This window comes from Apium graveolens, chromosome 8 (assembly GCF_009905375.1).
Source record: "Apium graveolens cultivar Ventura chromosome 8, ASM990537v1, whole genome shotgun sequence".
Taxonomy (NCBI): Eukaryota; Viridiplantae; Streptophyta; class Magnoliopsida; order Apiales; family Apiaceae; genus Apium; species Apium graveolens.
The window spans coordinates 223,548,611-223,572,504 of record NC_133654.1 but is presented as its reverse complement, the minus strand read 5'-3'; the positions used below and the strand labels follow the sequence as shown (position 1 = coordinate 223,572,504).

The window sequence follows — 23,894 nt, the reverse complement described above, 5'->3', positions numbered from 1 at the left end:
AGACTAAGGCAATGACTTATGGAAAAATGGTGATTTTTTTTTCTCACCGGGACTTAAGAGAAGCATTTTCACATAAGCAGTGATTGAAATGAGGTAGAAAATTTAGTTGGAGGTGGTTAAAATGATATTGATTGTAAGAAAATTTTACTATCAGGAAAGGCCAAAGAGGTGGCCAACATTTTAAGTGTAAGAGGACAATTATCGGCGCTTGTGCCAGAGGAATACAGTGATAATGGTTAATTCTGTGAGGGTTGTATTATGGTGTGAAAGATTGACATTCCTTCTGATGACTATGCGGTACTCAACCGTAATAGTAGTTGGTAAAGATTTAATTCATGTAATCACCGTGAGCGGGCTTTCTATCTTCGAAGGTCCTATCTTGAGATAAGCCAGGATCATGTTACGAAATGACTAAATGAAACTTTGAGATACATGTCTCCCAATAAAGACATATGGTTAATAATGGTATTAACCTGCTATTGTTGCTTTCATTGAAACTTTTCTGCAATTTTATATGCTTCATGTCATGTATGTACGTCAGAATCAGGAGTGTTCTTCATGAATCATGAATGGTGATTATGTTAACTCCTTAAAAAGGTTTTGATACGGCAGATATGGACTCCGTATGATTAGATATTAAGATTCCGAGGAAAACAAATGACTACAATAGGTCAGCAATGGACCATAGCAATGCAACAATGATTCTGCGAGTAATGAGTCAATTACAACCGTAAGAGTTGTATTAGAATGGGTGTTGAGATTGAGTACCACTAATCGGGTCGTGGTGATGTATAAGTTATCATTGATAGACTAATTAAGTCGATTATCTACCTATTGAATACTTATTTCTTCTTATCAATAGAGAGTCGTATTACTATACGAGGAAGGTTGCAGTGCAAGCATAGAATTCTAGTAACGATGATGTCTAGAATGAGATCCCAGATTCAATTTTCGATGTCAAGGGAGTTTCAAAGGTGATTGTGTATAAGCTCGAGGAAGAGCATGGGTCCATAGAATGATGGACGGAATAGCAAAAATATTTAGGCATGTGAAATACGATGCTATAATACTTGATGTTGATATATATACATATATGTTTTGTTCTCCTATGACAAACCTCTATAGTTCAGAGGTAGATTCCAAGCCAGATATTTATGACAATAAAGTTTTTACGTATATACAATTCTCTTCAGTTCGCTCTTTTCTCTTCTTTTCATTTCATGTAAGCTGAGAAGAACAACCCTTCCAGAAGGGGAGGTATTTCCGAATGACTACATATCTGTGTGATAGAAGCCTAGTAGGATACCACGTGTTGTTTAATTGCTTGTCAAGTACTAAAGGCCGGCCACCTTTTGTACTAACTAAGTGATATAACAAGTGTTCATGATCATAGTGATCTCTCAATAAATTCTTTTACTTCTATATGATGGATCAAGCTTTCAAAGATAGAAGTAGCTAGAAAGGAGTAGTATCAGTGCGGTGGTATTCCGAATCTAACGCGTTCGCGATACTAAGGTTGACGCATTTATTAAAAGGTTATAGAATGCTAACGAGCAAAAGTGTAACCGGTATAGTATTATGTACGGAAGATAGTAATGACTACGAACTGGAAAAGAATGGGTATTGAGAAGCAAAAGCTATAATGCTAGAAGCTATGATGAGAGTCTGTGCAATAGACTTGAAAGAATTTGAAATGGTCACTTAACACGGATTGAGTTTTCTTACGATAATAGATCATATGTTAGTATTGAGATATCACCTTATGAGATCCTTGAGGGAAGACAATGTCGATCTCCCTTATGATAGGATGATGTTACAGAGCGCAAGATGCTCAAACCAGTAGTGATCCAAAGGACCAAGGATATAATAGATCTAATCAGAGGACGGCTGGTAGTAGCCCAAGGTGGACATAAAAAGTATGTTGATTTGACACGAAAGGATAGGGAATAGGAAATAGGGGACCTAGTAATGTTAAAGGTATCCCTTGGAAAGGATGGATGAGGTTCGGAAAGAAAGGAAAGCTAAGCCCATGAATTGTTGGACCCTTTGAGGTATTAAGACGTATTGGGAAGTTAGCATATGAGCTAGCCCTACCCCCGAACATGTAGCGAGTTCATAACCTATTCCACGTATCAATATTAAGGAAGTATAATTCGGATGCCAGAAAAATAGGGGCACATGAGCGCATAGACATGCAACCCGACGTAACCTATATGGAGCAATCAGGAAGGATTATAGATTGAAAAGGAACAAGTGCTTAGGAGAAGGGCTATCAAACTAATCAGAGTTTGATGGTAGAACCACAATGTGGGAAGATTGACTTGAGAGTTAGAAAGTGCAATGCTAAGAAAGTATCCCTATTCATTTTTCCTGATTCCGGGACGGAATCCTTTTAAGGAGGGGAGACTGTAATAACCCCAAAAATTTTGAACTTTTAGTAACCCTTATGAATAGTGTTTTGCTGATTATGTTGAATAAGAAAACTTTCCATGCCACACTATGTAGGGGTTCTTCTATTGTTATTCTGAGATCTTATTAGTACTTTATATGGGATATAAGTGTATGTAAAGATCGTCAGAATCGAAATTCGAACACTTTGATTTTTCCCAAAAATCCACCAGATACCGAAAGAATTGAGTATAAGGGAACAGGATAAAAAGGATTTAAATTCAAGGATTATAAGAAAGGATCATAAAAGGAATATAATGTATTGAGAAAGGTTAAGGGAACCCAAGTAATAAGATCTCGGGTATGATCCCTCAAACGATAAACGAAAATGAAAGTTAAGCGAACCGTATAACAGATCAGCGGTCATTAGCCAAGTAATTGGGAGCTAATCAAAGAGGTTAGTGAGGATGATGTCATCAAACCAATAAGAAGAGGACAAGCATAGGAAGATGACATAAGAATGATGACCTAAGCATGACCAAAAAGGAAGGAAGGTTGGTTGATTATAAACCACACAAAATTCACCATGGTTAAAAGGTAATAAATCAAAACAAAAGTGGATCAACCAAGCCAAACAAATCAAAAAAAACACAAAAACAAAGTTGACTCTCATTATTCAAGAGAAGCACTCGGCTTTTCTTGTTTTTCAAAGAGGAAAATTTCAAAATCCAAGATCCAACCATTGTTAAATTGTAAGGTAATTATCCAAGGTTCCTTATGATTAGTTATGGCTATCCTAGGAGTTTAAGCTCCAAATTACTTCACAATCTCTTTCAATAAATCATTTAAGAAGAGAGTGAATTGTGTTTTCAAGAAATTTAAATTGTTTGATCTTGTGTTTTTGGTTAGATTAAGCTTTGGTAAGGACTTTCAAGGGTGATTACAAGCTCCTTAGTTACTCTTACTCACCAAGGAAGGTATAATCTCTTAACCTAGCATTGTTATTGAATATTAATAGCTTATTATGAGTAGGATAGTTCATGAGAAGCATGGTGATTGATTATGTAGAGATTAGTGGTTTTGTGATGTTTTTGGAGTTGTAAATCTTGGTTATTAGTTAATGAACTTAAGAATAGTTTTAGTTCATGTTTGAGAATAATATAAATTGGAGAACTTGAAGTGTTGGGGCTGTTTTAGTAATGTATGGATGGAGTTTGGTTGTATGGTTGAATTGTGGTTGATTGTGGATTGATTTGGAGTAGGATAAAATTTGGTAATCGCGTAAACATAGCCGTTGTAATGCCCGATTTACTTTAGACTGTTTTTGTTCTTAACATCAGGACCCATGAACTCACTTTTAGGTTCTGACCATTACCATGATTAGATAGTTCATGTTACGAGCTTCTTTTTTATATGTGGTTCGTTTGAATCCGATGTACGGTTTAGGAGAAACGACCGTTTTAAGTAACGGCGCTTCGCGATCGAACCATTACCCCTCGCCTTACTTTGAAACCTTGTTTAAGGACTTTAAATGACTAATTGGGGTATGAAACAATTATGTTAAGTGGATTAGGCAGTTGGTAAGGTACTCGCGAAAAAATCTCCTTAATACTCTTAATGGTTAATTTATTAAAAATGGTGGAGCCAAGGGTACTCGAGCGACTTAAGTGAATCGTTAAGCGCGAAAGCGAACGTTAGGGCTCTAAATGGTTAAAGTCTAGTTTCTTAAGCGACCGTGGTTTAATTCTGGCTTATGTTGTTGTTCATAGGTTACCGGACCCACTCTAAGCTTACGTCTACCCCGGAACACTCAGGCAAGTTTTCTACCCGTTATACTGTTATTGTGATGTAAATATATGTATATGCATTATCTTGTAATAAGTGCATGATTGTTATTAGCAAATTTTGCGATATATTGGAGCATGCTGATATGGTATATATGCATGTCTGTTTCATAATCTTGATATCTAATTGTTGATTCAATTGCTTATAAGTTGCATAATACCTATGCTAGAGATAAGCAGTAGTTGTATATACCCTTAGTATAGGGGACCCAAAGGTGAACATTTTTCTAAACCGGGAGTCGATTTTCCCGAGTATAATATATATATATATATATATTTATATATATATATATATATATATATGAATAGTTTTCAAAACCATTAATCGAATAAGGTTTATTCGATAACTTTATTTTAATTAATGAATATTAGTTTGAATATTCATTCGAGGACTTATGACTCCGTTTATTTTATTTAATGAATATTATTTTGAATATTTATTCAAGGACTTATGACTCCGCTTATTTTATTAAATAATATTCTTTATTTTATTAAAGAACAATGTTTCGATAATCCAACTTATTTTTGATTATTTAAATAAAGATCGTATATCTTTATTTATTTATTATTCATTTCAAGTATAAGTTTTAGAACTTCTACTTCAATTATTTTTATAAGGATTATCCTTTTGGGAATATTATTTAAATAATAATATTCAGATATTTTATAATATATCGGGACTGATTTATTTCATTAAATCAGCATTACTCCAAACATTCTTAAAAATGTTTTCGAGTCTTCAAAATGATTTTTAAAAGTTAGAGCGGATCCCAAAACTCATTTTTATATTTAAGATCTTCCTTTCGAAGGGGATTTAAATACTCGCTCAAAACCTGAGGGATCCGGCTCAGTGGTGTATTTTACATTCGCAACGAGGTTGCTATTTTGAGAAAATATCTTGATTACTTGCCCATCGTTCGGGAAGTAAGTTCATCTATTTGAGTCGGCATAAGCAACATGGGCTCAGTGGGCTTCCATGAAAGTGTAAGTGGCTCAGTGGGAGTCCATCAAATGCGTAAGTGGCTGAGTGGCAGTCCAACATAAGGTCCTATTGCGGCCAGGGTGATGACCAGTGGGGAATTCGTCCATCTACTAGTAGAAAAGGTTACTTATTGGTATATTTTCCTGATCAGCAAGATATCAGGTTTATGTCAAGGTTTTCTCCTTTCCAAATTCATTGGATATTACAACTCTGTTTATAATTTTCATAACAGAGGTTTTCAAGGAGTGTATGAAATATATATATATATAGGTGTATATATATATCGGGACTTAATGAAGTATCTCGTAACTTCATTATTTATAATGATATTTCAAGGATTGAACCTATTCAAATCTTATCTTGTAGTGTCATCTATGTGATGAACTTTTGAAACGGGTTATACCTTGAACGGTGGTAGTTCAAGTAGTATTCGGAAAAGATATAAGTATATTGGAGTATCTTGTAGCTTCATCTTTTAAACTTATATCTAGTAAATGATTATCTTATGCATGTCAAAGATTTTCAGAAAAACGTTGAGACAAGGTTAGATATATGAGATCACCTTGCAACGATATTTTTATACAGTTATAAACTGGAACTCTGTGTATATTATACCTGTCAGAGGATTTCAAAGATTGTGAAAAGTATATATGTATATATATATATACTGAATATTTTGCGACTTGGTCGCGTTAAGATATCAGCTTGGTTCATTTCTTCTTGACCAAGACTTTTATGAGTACTATGAGAATGCTCATATATTGTTAATTATTATACATATTATTTCGGTGGGCTTGTTGCTCACCCTTGCTTTCTTCTTTTATCACACAACAACAGATAGAAAAGATGAACATGACCAAGCTTCCAATTCGCAAGCGGTTAGGAAACGTTCCGCAGTTTTCTGGAAGCGTTGATGCCGCTGTAGCTGAGGTAGAAATTACCAATAGGCTAGGCTTTCAACTTCTGATGTACCAGACTTATGTATCTATATGAATTATAATAATGGCAAAGAAATGTAAATTTATTCAGAAACCCTTTTAAGGTGTAACGGTTTATAATTGTGGAATAAAATGACTTGTGTTATTTTTGGTATTCATCTCTGAGACTATAACTTGTGGTGTGTGTGTGTGTGTGTATATTGTGGGGTCACAGTACTCAGTAGTTGGTTGACTGTTAAGATTAAGAATTTTTAAGGGAAATAGAACTCGTGACAACCCGAATCTCCGACCCCGGATTTGGGGGTGTTACATATTTCATGTATCTCTTCTGAAGAAATATAATGCCGATGCGAGCCATGTGATCGAGTTGGAACCAGTGGAAATCCAACCAGATTTGTCTTATGTGGAACAGCCAGTTCGAATTTTGGACCGAAAAGAGAGGACGCTCGGGAATAAAGTTGTACCTCTAGTTAGAGTGTTGTGGAGAAATCCATTAGTCGAAGAATTGACTTGGGAATTAGAAAGCGAAATGAAAGAAAAGTATCCCAATCTATTTGCTTAGATTAGATTCTGGGGACAGAATCCTTTTAAGGAGGGTAGAGTGTGACGACTGAGAATTTTTCGACGTATTTAAGTCAATAAAGTATGCCTTATATGATGTAATTATAATTATGTGACTAAGTGCTGATTAATTGTCTTTTCTGTATATTAGAATTTAGGAGCGTAAGTATAAACGTTCCAATTTAAAGAGTCAGCTTAGGAGTTAAGTTGTGTCGTCGGGCCGTCAGGTAGAACGGAACCCGTCCTAATAAGGAGATAAAGAATATAAAATGTGAATTATGTATGATTGAGTGAAATGAATAAAGTATTTCGTCCTCAGTGACGTGTCGATTGATAATGATAATGAGAAGCGTAATTGAAACGCTGAGCGTCGGGCCGTGAGGCTGAACGTGACCCGATACGCGTACAAAGGGATAAAGATTAAAGAAGAATAAATTCTATGATCAGATCTGAGTCGTTATGTGATTGTATATGTGTGATTGCTTGTCTGTGTGCATGACTATGTGCTTTGTGACATTTTTATGAATTTAAAGGAACTTATTGATTTAAATAAAGGTTAATTTAACCTTTACGCATTTTTATAAAAGTATCTGAGTAAGATAAAAATATGGGAATTGTTTTATTATCTTCGTAATAGTCCTAGTGACTTTTTAAAAATGATGAATGGATTTATTTGGTGGTCTTTGCATTTTAAATTGATTTTTATGTGGAAAATGTTATTATTAAGGCGAGCTTGCGAAAATCATATAAAATCAACCGTACGCTCAAAATCTTATTATGAGTAATGGTTGGAAAGCTAATTTCGAGATTTACGTTTTAAAATCATCAATCGCTATAATTTCCAACTTCCTGAGAGAGATATATTTATTTTTCCACCAATAATCTATGGGAGTAAAAAGAGAAAGGAAAATCACTTTATAAAAGGGAATTAGTAATGTACTAAATTACCATTGATCTTGCGTGTGTATAAACTCATCCCCCCTTTTCTCTTTTCTTTTTCCCGAGCACCTCAATCTCTCTTCTCTCTTTCTTTCTCACTCTCTCTCTCGGCTACTCTCTCTCTCGGTTCTTCTTCTTTTCTCTTGGTAAACTACTTGTTTCTTTGATAACTCTCACCAATCCTTCTCAAAATCTCTTGTTAAACACATATAAGTGGTTATTGGAGTGTGCATGTGTGAATATCTTGTTGCATGCAAGCTCAATGTGTGTGTGTGTGTTCATGCTTGATGTGTGTGTATGTATGTATGTATGGTCTAATATGTGTTTAAGGAGGTGATTTTATGATTGAAAAATGATTCTCAAAGCCAAGTGAGTCTTGCATGTGCCTTGTGTGTGCATAATCGGAGGTTTCAAGGTTGGAAACCCCAAAATGGGGCACCACCGAGAAACCACCGCCACCGGTGATGAACTCCGGTGAACCGGTGGTGAGCAATGATGTTAAAAACTGAGCTCTAGAATCTTTAAATCAAATATTTGTGTTTGCATGTGGTATTTTGATAAAAAGGCCGAATGGACATTACTAATTTTAGAAAATCATGTTGATTTTGTTACAATGAATGAGTTGTTGATTTGATGATTTGATTATGGGTTGATTTTTAATTTAAGGATTAAGAAAATCATTTGCATGTGTTGTTTTTTTGTAAAAACCCGAATGGGATCTTGGTTTTAAAAGATCAAAAATGATTTTTAGTAATGATCATGACTTGTTAATGTTCATTCTTGGAAATTAGTAAAGATCGGATGATATGATTTCTTAATGTTTGCATGTACCAAAAAGGGTTATGTTCTTTTATGATTTAAGTATGTTAACTAAGATTTTATGAGAATTGGACTTGTACATTTTTTTGGATGCAAAATTTGAGAATGCATGGTGAAGGTTTTTGTTCGACCTTGTGTTAATAAAAAGAAGAATTGATTTTTGTGACTTGATTTTGGTATAATTAAGGTTTAACTAGAAAGTGATAAGTTTGCATGTTGATTTAAAAGAGGAATTGTTAATGCATGTTTTGGTTTGATTATGATTGTGGTTAAGGCCGAATAGGCCAAAGAAATTCAAAGTCAAAAATCTGATTTTTGGTAAATGATAGAATGATTGAGTGTTTATGTGTGAAAACCTTTGAATTTTGCTTGTTGGATTGTGTTTTGGTTCGAATTATAGATAAAGAGAAAGGGAATTGAGTTAATTGGGGTTAAAATCTATAAGTAATAGTTGTGCATGTCATTGTGTGTTTGTACGAGTTATAAATATTTGATTTGGGAAAAAAATCAAGGTTTAGCGAGTATATGTAAAGTGATATAAGGTTATGAGTAAAGAATGTGTTATGTGCTTATGTGTATAAGCTATACTCGTATATCTGAGACAAGAGTATAATCGAGCTATCGTAATTGAGTGATCGTTCCGGGAACGAGAGTTGAGAAACTGATTAAGGTTTTGGTTTTATTGTAGATTCGGAGCGTGAGGGCATTCAGGCTAGGAAAGGAAAGGGTATACTAGGTGGCAGTAGTTCAACCTTCAGGAAAGCAAATACAGGCATGTAACTCTTATTACTTGGGTAAATGATTATAAAGAGAATGTTGTTCATACCATGTAGAGTATTGAACTGTTTAATAGGTAAAACCCTGATATTGATTTGAGATACCCTGCCTTTGATCTTGATAAACTGTTATTGTTAAGCTTACTGATTCAACCCCTTTGATAATCTATCCTTTCTGTTCAAGTTATTTATTAAGCCATGAATTATATTGAACCCTATCATTATCCTTGTGAACCCTGTTTAATGATACCTTATGTTCTGATCACCCTATTGATCCCTAAACAGATGTTGATCCTTCTAACTTAAGTGCCTTATTATCCTTGATACGGAATCCTTAATAATTGTTCCTTGTTTATCCTTGAATCACTCCCTGAACTTTGTTTTTCTTAAAATCTGACTTAAGAATGAGTTTCGACTCGAAAGAGTCTGAATGATTTCATATTCTTGGTAATGATAAAATGGATTTTAGAAAACCTATTTGTTTTTCCAACTCAAGGTTTTCCAAACGAATTCCTGATGGATTGGATTGGGGCGTAAGAGGCTAGTGGGACTAGTCCAGTCATGGTAAGAGGCTAGCGGGGCTAGTCCAACTTAAGGCTGAAATTATGCCGATTGCTACCTTAAAGACCAGATGGAGGTTGGTACGGGCTGATCACCCGTATTATAGTGAAATGGAAAGATAAAGTGATCCAATCAAGGGTTCTAAATGATTATTTAAAAGGGAACTGAAACTTTCTGTTCAGTAAATTGATTCTTGAAAATGAAAATGGTTTATATTGTTTTGAAAAGAGTTGATTATGTTAATGTGAAGCTTAAAGCTCAAGAACCCTGATTCTTAAATCTGTTGATCATATGATTGATTCCATATAATAAAATGTTGTTACTTTCCTCTTTTTGAAAGATCTATTCCGATCCTTTAATGATTTGTGATGAATGTCGGCTTTCGTCCTACGTTGAGCCTTGTTCCTTAAAAGCTCCATATTGTTCCTTCAAAACCTTCCCTTAACCCAAAAGCTGGAAATCTGCCACCTAGAACAAATAAAGTAGAATGCCCTGAGTTTGGTAAAGTACATTGTGGAATTGATATTGTAGAACTGCTTTATAGTTACTTGTTGAGTTTTATACTCATATGTTTCGTTTTAATCTAACCATGGCAGTTAAGCAAGAAGATGGCCAGGCTTAGGCACACTGCTCGTAAGAGCGTACCTGGTGGTCCCTACCGTGTTGAGGGCTTCCGGTTGCCAGAGCAGGTAGTGGTATTTTTGAGTGAGTACGCGCCTAGAAGGAATCTGTAAAGATACAATGGGTTATCTGTCGGTTCCCAGCCAGAATCGATATTGTTTATTTATTAATATTTTGGGGTTGTAAGTTATATTTTATGATTGGTAGTTGTAATCTTGTCTCATACTTTATCCTATTAATCCTATTAGTAGTTAATCGGGGTTTATGCTTATTTAATTATTAGATTAAAGGTGTATGAGTCCTCATTTCCTAACCCCGAGATTGAGGGCGTCACATCATGTATCAAAATAAAGTATTGACTTTAGTTGATCCACTCGAAGGGGTAAAAACCTATAGGGTGCAAGTGGGTTTTCAAGAAGAAAACTGATATGGATGGTAAAGTACAGACCTATAAGACGCGACTAGTGGCAAAAAGTTTCAAACAAATTCATGGTATAGACTATGATGAGACTTTTTCACCGGTTACTATGGTCAAGTCCATCAGGATTTTGTTAGCAATAGTTGCTTAATTTGACTATGAGATTTGGCAAATGGATGTCAAAACTGCTTTCTTATATGGGAGCCTTGAAGATGATGTATATATGATACAACCTGAGGGTTTTGTCGATCCAAAGTTTGCTAAGATAGTTTGTAAGTTGCTTTTATCTATTTATAGATTGAAGCAAGCCTCAAGGAGAATGAATATTCATTTTGATAGGTATAGTGATACTAAAGTCAAAAACACAGGCAGATATATATGTACATGGTGCTGGATAGACCCAATGTGAGATTCTACATGTCTGTTGTGTCATACGTAATTCTCACAGTGATAATGATGTAATGGTCCTTAGACCTGAAGTCATTATATTTCTATACGAGAATTAATATACATTGATTTTATTAAAAGTTATCCTTGACCGGATAATGATAAAAGTGGACATTGGTGATATTATGAATCGTATGAGAAGTATGAATGATCTAGATGGGATTTAACCCTCCTATTTTAGGAGTAATATTATTGGCCTCTTGTGTGAGCTAGACTATGAAATGCGTGGCCACGCTCAAATGTTGATTTGATATGATAGTCTACTCATTGATCAAGGAAACTTAGATTAAACTATGATGAGGATGACACATTACATGCCTCTAGTTTAATCTATAATATTAGGTTAAAGGGATTATATTACATTGTACATTATTCACAAAAGGTTTAATCGATCACCGATTCGATTATTATTACTTGGGTAGCAATGATGTATTACTAGATGTCGCTCATTGTTTACGATTTTAAATTAGATTTAAAATTTGTTACCAACATAATAACAACCTATAGGGTCACATACTAAGAATGCTTGAAGGATTATTTAATTTAAATTGGATTTAAATTATATTAAAGTAATTCAAATTATTTATAATATTAATTAAGTATAACTTAATTAATTAGATAAATATTGATATTCGAATTTACTAATATTAATTATGAAATTTATTTGTTAAATAATTAAGTGAGACTTAATTATAATAAAAGTAGGAATTTTGAATTAATAATAACTCCTAATTAGTTAAGAGTTATAATTCGTTTTTCTACTCTCTATATAATATCTCTTGTGTGGCTGATTTTGTGTGCAAGACTTTTACTAAAACCCTAGCCACCATGGGAGAAGATGGAGAGAGTAAGAAGAAACGAGTTTGTGCTAGTACACATTCAATCCTTGAGTTCAAGCATTCGTGTGGATACCGATAGAGCGTAGATCGCAAGAGTGGGATGCATGGTGATTGAACAAGCTATGGATCTCCATTAGTCAACCAATTGGTAAAGCTTCTTAAGGTAAACAATCTGATCTAAGAATTAAATATTTGTTTTTCGCATGGATCCTGTGGTGGGTTTTGAAAATTCTGATTTTTTACATTTTTAATTATTGTTTCCCTGCGTTTATGTGCTCGAAACCCAACATTAAATATCTTCGTGTGTGGGGGTGCCTTGCTAAGATGCTTGTCCCTGAACACAAGAGAAAGAAACTAGGTCCGAAAACTGTTGATTGTATCTTATGGGCTATCTTGAAACCACTACAGCTATGAGATTTTTAGTATTAAAATATGACATAGATGGTATAGTGGTAAATACGATAGTTGAATTTCGAGATGTTACATTCTTTGAGGACGTTTACCCTATCAAGACTGGAATGCCTGAAAAGACTTATGAGGAAGATCCTACTCACACATCGAGTTCTATTTCTGATCATATGGAAAAGATGACAAATATGGGGCGGAACCTAGTAGTAGCTCTACTCTTAAGGAATTAGAGGAACCAAGGAAGAAGTAAGCGTGCAAAGGTATATAAGGAATTTGGAGGTGATTTTAACACTTACAATGTCGAGGATGAACCTTTAACTTTCTGACAGGCTATGGATTCTTCAGAGTCTAGGCATTGGAAGGGAGATGTGAAGAGTGAAATTGAATCTATTGTTTCTAATGGAATATGGGGGTTGGTTGATCTCCCTCCTAGGTGTTCTACTATCGCGTGCAAGTGAGTCTTTAAAAGGTAGTTGAACCATGATGGCTCAATAGATAAGTACAAAGTTAGACTGATAGCTAAGGATTTTAAGCAAAAGGAAGGAATTGATTATATTGATACATACTCTCCAGTTGCAAGGATGCTAACAATCCGAATGCCTATAGAATTGGCTTCCGTCCATGGTCTTATCATCCATCAGATGGATGTAAAGAAAACTTTTTTTCAAGGTGAACTTGACAAAGAGATTTATATAGATCAGTTTGAGGGATTTATTACATCTGGAAATGAAAGGAAAGTATGTAAGCTGATCAAGTCCATCTATGGCTTGAAACAAGCTCCCAGGGATTGGCATAAAAAGTTTGATGAAACTGTATTGCCTTTCAGTTATATAATTAATGAAAGTGATAAGTGTGCCTACATCAAAGTTAAAGGTAGTGAGTGTGTCATCTTGTGCCTATATGTGGATGACATTTTATTGTTTGGAACCAATATTGAGATTATTAACGAGATAATTTTTTTTTTGAAAAGGAACTTAAAATGAAGGATATGGGTGAGGATAATGTGATTCTTGGAATCAAACTGATTCGGTCGGCTGAAGGAATAACTTGACACAATCTCATTATATAGAGAAATCTATACTTGAGAAATATTGTTATTCATAGTATAGAATCACTAGTACACCCTATTATCATAAAGTTTCCCTTGTCAAAAATGCTTCAGGAGTACTTGTGTCTCAGTTAAGGTATTCTCAGATTATTGGGAGCTTGCAGTATCTTGCTAACTGTACTAGACCAGATATTTCATATTGTCTGTCTAAGTTGGCTAGATATACAAGATGTCCAAACAGAACTCATTGGGATGCTCTTGATATATTACTTAGATATCTAAAAGGCACAATGTACCTTAGTTTACATTATAGGAGATTTTCTGGTGTACTTGAAGGGTACAGTGATGTAAGTTGGATAGCTAAGAAGTCTGATTCCAATGGAGTGACTGGATATGTATTCACCTTGGCAGGTGGAACAATATCCTGGAAGTCAAGCAGACAGACTATACTGACTCAGGCTATATTTGAAGCCGAGTTGTGTGCAGTTGATGCCACGGGGACGGAGGCTGAATGGTTACACGGATTATATTTACGATACCTGTAGTAAGCAGACCGCTTCCTGCTATTGCTATTTATTGTGATAGTTGAACAACTATTGATAAAATTAGTAGTAAAAAGCATAATGCTAAAATAAAGAGACAAATCCAAGTTTGACTCAAGTCTATAAGGTGTTTAGTGTGTGATAGGATTATAGCTATAGAGTTCATAGGAACTCAGAATAATATAGCTGATCCTTTGACTAAAGGACTGGAACCTGTAGTGGTCCTCAAGTCAAGGTTGGGGATGGGACTGTCAACCAATAATAGTTCATCAACAGTGGGAACCCAATACACATGAGAGGAGATCCCTCGAAGTGTATTCAATGTGGTAATAACAAGCTGTAAGGGTAAATTGGAAGTACTTTGCTACATAGATGATACTTTTGTATCCGAGTCTATCCCTTATAAACCTAGAAGGTATTGACACTGCTAGAAAAGCAAGAGTGTTAAAACTCTGAATGGGATCAAGTCATTCGACGAGATAGAAGCAGTATATCTCTGGAGATTCCAAGCTAAGCGAATGTAATTGTGAGGTCACAATTAGATGAAATAGTTATTCCTTGAAGCATTCAACGAACATGATCGGGACAAGACCATTAATGTCTCAAAGCCGTAGATTGGCACCATAGTCGTTGACTTGTCGTCATATATGGAACATGGTTACACTAAACGGATTAAGATTCAAGGTGAAATATTCCATCTGGATTCAGTAGCCATCGAAGTAGATGACTTAGAGGGTTCAAACCCGAAAGAGTGCCGACTCTGAAAAACAAGTCATGATGAGAAACCTAAACGCATTTATGTATGGATTTGTGGGGGATTGTTAGAAAAATAGACTTTTAGATTATAAGTTTTATTATGTTCTTGATGTTAATTTCAAAATCTAATGATTGTAAGTTGTTCCTTGATATGGGAACTTAAATTTTCATGTATGGATTTAAGAATTTTTCTTAATGAAATTCATAGAGCAATAGAGTTGAAACTAGTGGCTTGAAAGAGCTTCAAAAAGAGAATGTGTTATTTTGTCCCATTTTAAAATAAATAAAGGGTGGTGTTGGCTTTATATTGTATTACACCCATGGTTAGTATACAACTACTAAGGTGTGTAATGGTGCATGGTGTTCTTGCGTGTTGCACGCGCATACCGCCCCGCTCCGCCCTGCCACGCACCGGATCAGACCGGACCGGACCAGAGGGCGATTTGGGGGAATGTCTCAGCATTCACGAGATGACCTGGTTGAGGATTTTATTTATTTGTGATTTAATTTTAATTAGAATTAATTTATCAGTTGGGCTGGGTTATTATTTCTGTTGGGCCCAATGGGATTGGGCTGAGTCAGATTCATTGAACCTCGACATGTAATTGATAATATATATTTAAAATTAAAAAAATATTAAAATTGATTTAATGTGTGAATTAAATATATAAGTTGTTACATCTTATGTCAAATGAGCAGTTTTAAATTCTAATATTAATGCAGGGTGTATCAGTTACACTTAGCTTCTAGTATAAATAGAGATATAAGTTGCTGATTAGAATACACTACACCATTCTCTTCTTCCTCTTTATATTTTTGTGCTCTCCCAATATCATTCTCTTCTTCCTCTTTATATTTCTCTGCTCTCCCAATATCATATGAGTCAGTGGTTTCTCCGGCAATCATGAGGTGCCAGTTGTCGTTGAGTTTTGAAGGTGCTGTGAAACTCAAAAGCCGAAGCTATTTTATTCTGGAAGAGGTGTTGCAAGTATACCAACACAATAGATGGGGACAATTATCACTTTAAGAGGAGTCAGGATCTTTGAAGAGGCCTGATGATATTTTCTTGTTTATTTGTACCTGTTCATACCTATTGCTTCTGCTCCTCTGGTCGTTTATAACTCTGCTAAAGTTATGATGTCTGGTACAAATTCTGAACATTTTTATTTTTACAGTTACCGATATGCCTGCTTTTTACTTTTATATTTTGTTTCGTTAATTATTTATTGATATGGGCTTCTTAAATATTTTACATAACTGTTTTTATTTTGCTGTAATAGTTAATATTTAAACATGATGATTTGAAAGTGGCTGGGACCAAAATAATATAAGAGAAAAGTGAGTAAATGTAGCAGTTAAGAATACTTTCCCGATTAAATATTATATCCTGGTGCGAAATGCTGGCCAAATTGAATTAGGTGACTTCTCAAATGAAGAATATGTTAGATGTCGACTTCTGGTGGGTACAGATTCATCCATCAGTTAGGCCATTTATGAAGAGATGGTGCTATAAATGCTAAAACGGGACCTGAATTGTTTTGAATTGTCTTGCTCTATTTTGCTGTCACGACTATTTAAGACGACTCCTGCATTGACCGAGTGGGAAAATATAAATATACATGCAGATCAGGATGAGGCCGTCCAAAAATCTTGGCGTTGTTGGTAAAAAAATATAGAATAGTTCTAAGATTAAGAGTTAATTACTCTGTTTATGTGGTTGTTATAGTAAATATGGGTTAAAGATTGTTGAATGCTTGAAAATGAGTTTGACAAAAAACTTTAGAAGAAACATATAGCTGTATAGAACTTAAAATTTACACGGAAGTAGTTGTTCTTGCAATTTCATCTCTCCTCACTTAACGTAAATGGAACAATTTGCTTCTTAGCAAAAAATATTATATGTATTCAACAATACTGACTTTAACAGATGAGTCAACGCCACAAATGATATTTGTTTGGATATCTTGTATGACTATATGATGTAAATAACATTCGCAGTCAATAGACTCAGAACTGCAAAGAAACATGTTTCTTGCTCAAAAATTGAAGCATACCATCTTCATCTTGTTGCTCCACCATCCAATTTTTATCACAGCTAAAAATAAAGTTTACTTCTTTAAGGACAATAGCAAAGTGTCCAGTACTAAAGAGACGCCACCTTTTTGGTGTGATATTGTAACTTTGATGATAGTTGTATTCTCTATATTGAATATCATCGTTTACAAGCTCCGTAAACATCATGAGGCCAAAATTAGTGAAAATGACTTGTCATTTTCGCTTTCATTAGGGGAAATATGTCGCCGTTTTTCACTTGCTGAGATCTTGTTAGCAACACATAACTTTGATGATAAGTGTTTAATAGGCAAGGGAGGCTCAGCGAAAGTCTACAAAGGAGTAATTGATAATGGAGCGACTACTGTTGCCATAAAGAGATTGAGTTTCATCTCTAAACAGGCTGTAGGTGTAGGGTCGATGTTTAGGACAGAAATTGAAATGCTTTCCAAGTTCAGGCACGGTCACTTAGTGTCCCTTGTTGGTTATTGTCATGAATGGCATGAAATGATCCTCGTGTTTGAGTATATTCCCCATGGCACTTTATCTGATCATCTGCATCAAAGTTTTGTAATTGGTCATGACACCTTATCATGGATTCAGCGCTTAAGGATTTGTATTGGTGCTGCGCAGGGGTTGGACTACCTTCACACTGGTACTAGCATTCATCAAAGAGTGATACATCGTGATGTGAAGAGTACAAATATTTTGTTGGATGACAATTTGGAAGCTAAAATCACAGATTTTGGAATTTCCAAGATTGTGGCAGGCAATCAGGGATGCACTTATGTGAGTACAGCTGTCAGGGGGACGTTCGGATATATGGATCCAGCATACTTTTTGACTGGCAGACTGACAAGGAAATCCGATGTGTATGCATTTGGAGTTGTGCTGTTTGAAGTGTTGTCTGGAAGAAGAGCAGTGGATTTGAGTCATAATGACGAGCAATCAGGTTTAGCTGGATGGGCACAGAATTGTATCAAACAAGGAAGAATTGATGATATCATTGATTCTAGTCTGATTATGCAAATATCACAAAAATCTTTATTGGCTTTTGTAAAAATTGCATCCCAATGCTTAGATAGCCAGCCTAATTGTCGTCCTACAATGGCTGAAATTGTGGTAGTTCTTGAGTTTGCATTGTCATTGCAAAGAACTTCAGATTCTGCACAAGTTGAGGGGGCAATTATTGCAAGCGAAAGTGGACAATATTCTACAGCAATGGAGGTAGTATGTGGTAAAGATCATATGAAGCCGTTTGTAAATAATCATAAAAGGATAACATTCTCAAAGAAGGTCTGCAAGATTTTCTCAACCTCCATCCGGTCGTTATCTGGTTAGTATCTGCATATGTGTGTGCATATTCCTTTAAATATATTGGGTTGCACATGCACGTACTTGGCAGAGTGGTCTTTTTTTTTAAAAGATGATCACAATTCTGGGATTAACATAAATCTATTTCAATTACTCACATTTAGATAAACTTTTCAATTTAATCTATTTCTTGTTGGCAAAATGCGAGTTTTTACTTATTTCCATGCATGTATACTTCATTTTCCAGACAAGATTCCAGTGAAGTGCTATAGTTTAATTTTACAAAGAGCCATCATCTGCTAGTAATGCTACATATATTAATTAAATCAGTAAATTATTTGTAAGATCTAGAATGATAAGATTGACAACATGTTATTTGGTCAAATCCAGAATTTCAGATGAAATCCAAGGTCCCAAACGGACACTAGCATTAGCATCTCTTCATTTTATAGTTTTAGACTCTAGTCTTTGTTCTTTTTCTTTCCAATAGCAAATTTTGCATAGAATTAACCTTTCAGTCCTAATTTGATCTTAGAGTGCTAATCTGACCCAATTCTTTGCTATCCTTGTCCAGTGGTTATTAGCTCGCCTAAGAATTTATGCTACAATGGAAACAAAAACAGCAGTGTCCACAGCACAGTGAGCCAGAACAAAGCTGGCATTATTGCAGAGGCAAATAGCAGAATGAGGTTGAACAAAATTAGCATATTTCCAGAGGCAAAGGGCCTATTTGCGACTGAAAAATTAAAAATGTTTAGCTTAGCTGAACTGAGAATTGCTACAAGAGGCTTTAGTCCAGATATGATATTGGTCGAGAACCATTATGGAAGGGCATTCATTGGCTGGCTTGATGAAGACACGCTTGCTCCCTCAAGAATTGGCATTGGAATGGCAGTTAGCATAATGAGTTTGAATTCATATGGAAGATTCAGGGTTATGCAGGTAGTGATGAACTTGATGACCTGTTCTTCTTATAGAAAATAGTTTTTACTACGTCTATCTGACACTTCATTATGTAGTGATAAATGTTACTATTTCTAAGTCCATCTAAATATGTTGTTAGTGCAAGATTTCTTTAATTATTGAATTTAAAGAGTCGTCGATGTTGTTGAGGATTTTGTTGTTTTTTTTTAAATTTTGTGGTTGAAGGCAGAGGTGGATCTGTGTGGAAGATTTTACCATCCGAATGTAATTAAGCCTCTAGGCTTCTGTTCAGAAGGCCCGGAGTTGCTGTTTGTTTATGAATACACACAGAAGGGAAACTTAACAAGATACGCTTACAAAGGTGAGTCATGAGCACTGCATGTTAAGTTCCATGTCGTAATTAAATGAACTTTTCTACATTTGTTTTCCTATGTTAATGCAGATACAAGGAAATCACTTTCCTGGGTTGTTTGGCTCAAAATATTGATAGGAGCAGCAAGATATCTTGATTTTCTTCATTCCTCAAACGATCGGATCATCTTTGGCGACTTTACGCTTTCTAGTATATTGCTGGATTGGGTACATTAAAGTTTGTAATTTATTTACTCTACCTAAATCTAAAGCAGTTCTCACCGAAGGCCTGCATTGCTCTTTACTAATTTGCTATGTTTTTTTAAAATTTGATCATATCACAAGGATTTCAATGCAAAGGTTGGTGTAAGCGTGATCCCAAGATTTGGCCCTGAGGACGGTGATACGCTTGTAACAGACATTCCTAATCTGAATGCACAACATTGTGCAGTATCAGAAGGCTTTTTATCTCCAGAATACAAAGAAGCTGGTCAGTTATTTATATTTTGTTTACTGATGATAATAATTAGCAAGTTCTAATGTTCATACTCCAACTAATTAGGTCGTTTAAGCTCAAAGAACGATGTTTATGCTTTTGGCGTGGTGCTACTGGAAATACTGACTGGAATGCGGGTGATTGATGTTAACGCGAGAAATGAGAAGAGAAATTTGGTGGATAAAGCCAGACCTGTTCTAGAAAATGAAAGGAAGGTTAGAAGAGTAGTGAATCCAAAGCTGCTAGAGCGAGAGAATTGTCCAAAGGTTATAAAATCAATCTTATCAGATGTTCCAGCACTAGCATTGAAATGTCTCGATCTTGACCCTAAGAAAAGACCCTCAATGAGACAGGTTGTGGAGACCTTAGAAAGAGTAAATGCCATTATACAGTAAGTGATGTGCATTCAGATTAACCTTTGCATATTTAATTCAGATTATACAGTAAGTGTGAGTGTCATATTTAATTGTGTAAGGATACTGAATATTGATTAACTCTTCTAGTTAGAATGCATTATCTTTGAAGTCGTTAAACTTTCTTAATTTGAAGAATCAAGTTTAAGTAGTATTATCTACTTGCATGTTGCTACCTAACCATCCTATATGCAGAGGAAAAGTAATAACTTAAGATTCACTGGTTCAATATAAGTAAGATTTTTGCTACACGGCACTTAATAAATTTTCATTTTTTAAAATTATTTTATATTCTATAACTATTATTAAAATATTGAGAGAGGTGTTGATATATTCTTTCTGTTTTTTGTATTGTTCAATTTTTCAATTGATAATATAGTTTACGTGATTTTTTTCATTTTCTATATAATTTTTACGTGAATTTTTAAGTTTATAAACAGTTTTTTTACGTGGATATATTTTTTTACGTATATTGCAAAAATGTATTTAACACATTAAATATATGAATTTGAACTCAATATTACTCGGCGTCGCCTTACAGCGACACCTCGTACTTTAAACTTTGAAAAACTAAAAAATGTTATTATTTAATAAAATTATTTTTTAATATCTGTTAAATTGAAAATCACAATGTTACACCTTAATGTATAAAATCTGCAAAATGTAAAATTAGAGCATTAAGTTTACGCGAATTTTTCAGTTTACAAACATTTTTTAGCCGAATATATTTTCTTTGCATATATTTCAAGAATATATTTAACATATTAAATATATTAACTTGAACTCAATATTACTCGTCATAGCCTTATGGCGTCACCTCGCAACTTAAATTTTGAAAAAAATAAAAAATGTAAATACTTACCATAAATTATTTTAAAAGTTACAACTTAATGTCTAATTATTTCAACCAGCGTTACTCGACGTCGCTTCACGGCGCCGTCTCGCATTTTGTATAAGATAAATTTATATGGTTAAAGAGGTAGCGGGGGTGTTACAGTGAGTGAGGATTGAGGTTGTGAGTGAATTTAGGAAAAAGAAAATTTAATTGATTTATGTAATACTTTAATTAAAAATAATTTTATAAAAATAATTTGACCACAATTTCTTTCATGTGAAAATAGTAAATCTTGAGTAATTTGACATTTTTTTAAATCTTCAAAATTTTAATTTGACCACACTGCTCAAGTTGTTCAGAATGAAGAACAGCAAGTTACAGAAGAAACAACAAATTCTGATCAAGTTAATTTGGAAAAGATGACAATTGCTGATAAGAAGAAGCTGTTATGGAAGAAAGATACTCCAGTTGAACCAAAATTGTAATATCCGGATATATCGTGTAATTATTTTTGATATTATTATGTGTGCCCAGTATCTATTCTGTGAGTTAATTGTTAAGTGTTATCTGTACTTGAATATTCAAAAATAATATTAATTGAGTATTTTAATTTTTATATGTCCAAAATAAAATATAGATAATTATCATATCTTCCTAATTATTTTTATGTTGATTTATGGATTTATAAGAATCATATGAAATTTCTAAAATCTTTTTCCGGGTAATTAAAATCTATTTTATAAAAACGGGAACCAACCGACGTCAACCGTTGTTACGTTTTTGGAACCCGAAACTCTTCCGAGAACTCCTTCCTAACCTAATTGTAATATTCCGAGCATTTTCCATGTTTCGACTTTTTCGATCCGGCTTACGGTTTGTCCTGCGCGGGTCCCGGCGCAACATTTTCGATACAATATTCGTTTCGGTAAATCAATAAAACCCGTATTTTCGATAAACGGGAGCTTTTTATTAAACTATCCCAATTATCACTTCGTAATACGTGTAACCAGGCGCTGAGACCAAGACCGCAGTACAAATTGTACTAATTTGGATAATTATCCCGAAAACGGATACCGTTTGGATCAGTTTTTACAAATAAACGTACCGTTTTATATCCGGAATGATCCAACGGGATACAAATTTTCCATAATTATAAATAGCCTTTTACCGTATTTTATTTCGTATCAAAATCATTTGCAGATAGTTAATTATATAATTTTCAGAGAAAAGCCCTAATTTCTTAAAACTGTTCTAAGAATCAAACAGCAAAACGAAGGCGTTACCGATCTCTGTTTTCAAAGCTTGAGTAACCAAAACGAAGGATTTGAAGTGTTCTATCAGATTCTGAGCTTTGTTTCACTGCAGAAATCAAGGTTATTTTTCTAAAAATTTATTTATTTTCGAATTTATTTTATTAAAAATATGAATTTTTGTTCGGATGATTGTTTGTATGATTTGATGATTGCATGTTGTAGAGCTTGTTTTCCTGATGATTTTCATATGTCATACGTCTGATTTGGAGTTCAATAACATGTTCAAATTTGAGTTTGATTTTCGAATTTCAAAATTAGGGTTTATAACCCGTATGAATGTTCTTAATTGAAATTTGGGGGTTTCTTATTCTGTGATAGATTGATGATGTGTTATAGTGGGTTGAGTTCTCTGTGAAATTTGCAATTTAGTCGTATAAGTTTCATGAACCAACGAGGTCTGTAGAGAAGGGAGTTGTGTTTTGAAGTTTTCCGATGTTCGCCGGAAACTGGAAAACTTCACGGCCAAATTCCGGCCAACTCAGGGATTGTTAGGATGAATTGATTGCATGGTTGTGTTCCTGATGTTGTGTAGATGTGATCTGGAGGTGTTGGTGGGGTGAGGACGCCGGGAACGTGTTCTCCGGCGAACCCGACTGTTTTCCGGCGAAGAGCTGGAAAATTACAGTTTGGTACCCCAACTTTTGAAAACGATGCAGTTAGGTCCCTAAGGTTTCCAGACTTTGCAAATTTAGGATTCATGTTTATAAAATGTTTAAAAATCATATTTCTTATTTATTTTTATTATAAAAATTCGTTTTTAATTTCTGAAAATTCTAAAAATTATTATTTTAAATCTCAAAATTATTTTGAATTCACAAATAAATCTAAATTAATTAGTTAATTAATTTCAGTTAATTTATAATTGATTAATTGGTCAATTAATTCAAAAAATTAATTGATTAATTGATTTAATTAATTATTAATTGATTTTAATTAGTTATTTAATTAGAATTAATTATTTAAAAATGATTTAAAAATTCTGAAAAATAGTTTCGAGTTTTAAAATATTATTCTAAATTATTTCCAAGGCTCGATAATTATTTTAAAAATTATTTCGGAGCCAGAATGGGCCAACCGAACCCTGTTTATTAACCCGAAATTGATCCAACGACCCGTTTTAATTCCGAAAAATGTTTTAAAAATCATTTTAAATACCAGAAAGCCTATTTATGACCCGAGATTTCTTTATAAATAATATATCATTGATTACATGATGTATTATGTGCTACATGTGACTTGTTAATTGACTATCGGTCTATATATTCGGTGTTTACTTGATTATCGCATAACTTTCAATCCGTTAATCGGA

At 34.3% G+C, this 23,894-nt stretch overlaps 1 protein-coding gene across 2 annotated transcripts; it reads left to right on the top strand.

Annotated features, from left to right (window-relative positions):
- Nucleotides 1-16,811: 16,811 nt before the first annotated feature.
- LOC141676770 (putative receptor-like protein kinase At5g61350) lies at nucleotides 16,812-20,557 on the top strand. Of its 2 annotated transcripts, XM_074482482.1 has the most exons (6): nucleotides 16,821-18,275; nucleotides 18,828-19,195; nucleotides 19,403-19,538; nucleotides 19,620-19,756; nucleotides 19,874-20,018; nucleotides 20,091-20,557. In XM_074482482.1, the coding sequence occupies exons 1-6, from the start codon at nucleotides 16,913-16,915 to the stop codon at nucleotides 20,417-20,419; spliced, it is 2,478 nt and encodes an 825-aa protein (XP_074338583.1). In that variant the 5' UTR covers nucleotides 16,821-16,912; the 3' UTR covers nucleotides 20,420-20,557. The 2 variants fall into 2 exon arrangements, with proteins under 2 accessions (XP_074338584.1, XP_074338583.1); XM_074482483.1 differs by lacking the exon at nucleotides 20,091-20,557 and having other exon boundaries at nucleotides 16,812-18,275; nucleotides 19,620-19,766; nucleotides 19,874-20,011.
- The last annotated feature ends 3,337 nt before the right edge of the window (nucleotides 20,558-23,894 follow it).

What these genes read in the sequence shown, in the direction of transcription:
- LOC141676770 (XM_074482482.1), top strand. Translation starts at nt 16,913, where the DNA reads ATGTTTCTTGCTCAAAAATTGAAGCATACCATCTTCATCTTGTTGCTC. An exon ending in GAAGATTCAGGGTTATGCAG is followed by an intron (nt 19,196 to 19,402) that starts GTAGTGATGAAC and finishes TTGTGGTTGAAG; the next exon opens with GCAGAGGTGGATCTGTGTGG. An exon ending in TCCAGAATACAAAGAAGCTG is followed by an intron (nt 20,019 to 20,090) that starts GTCAGTTATTTA and finishes CCAACTAATTAG; the next exon opens with GTCGTTTAAGCTCAAAGAAC.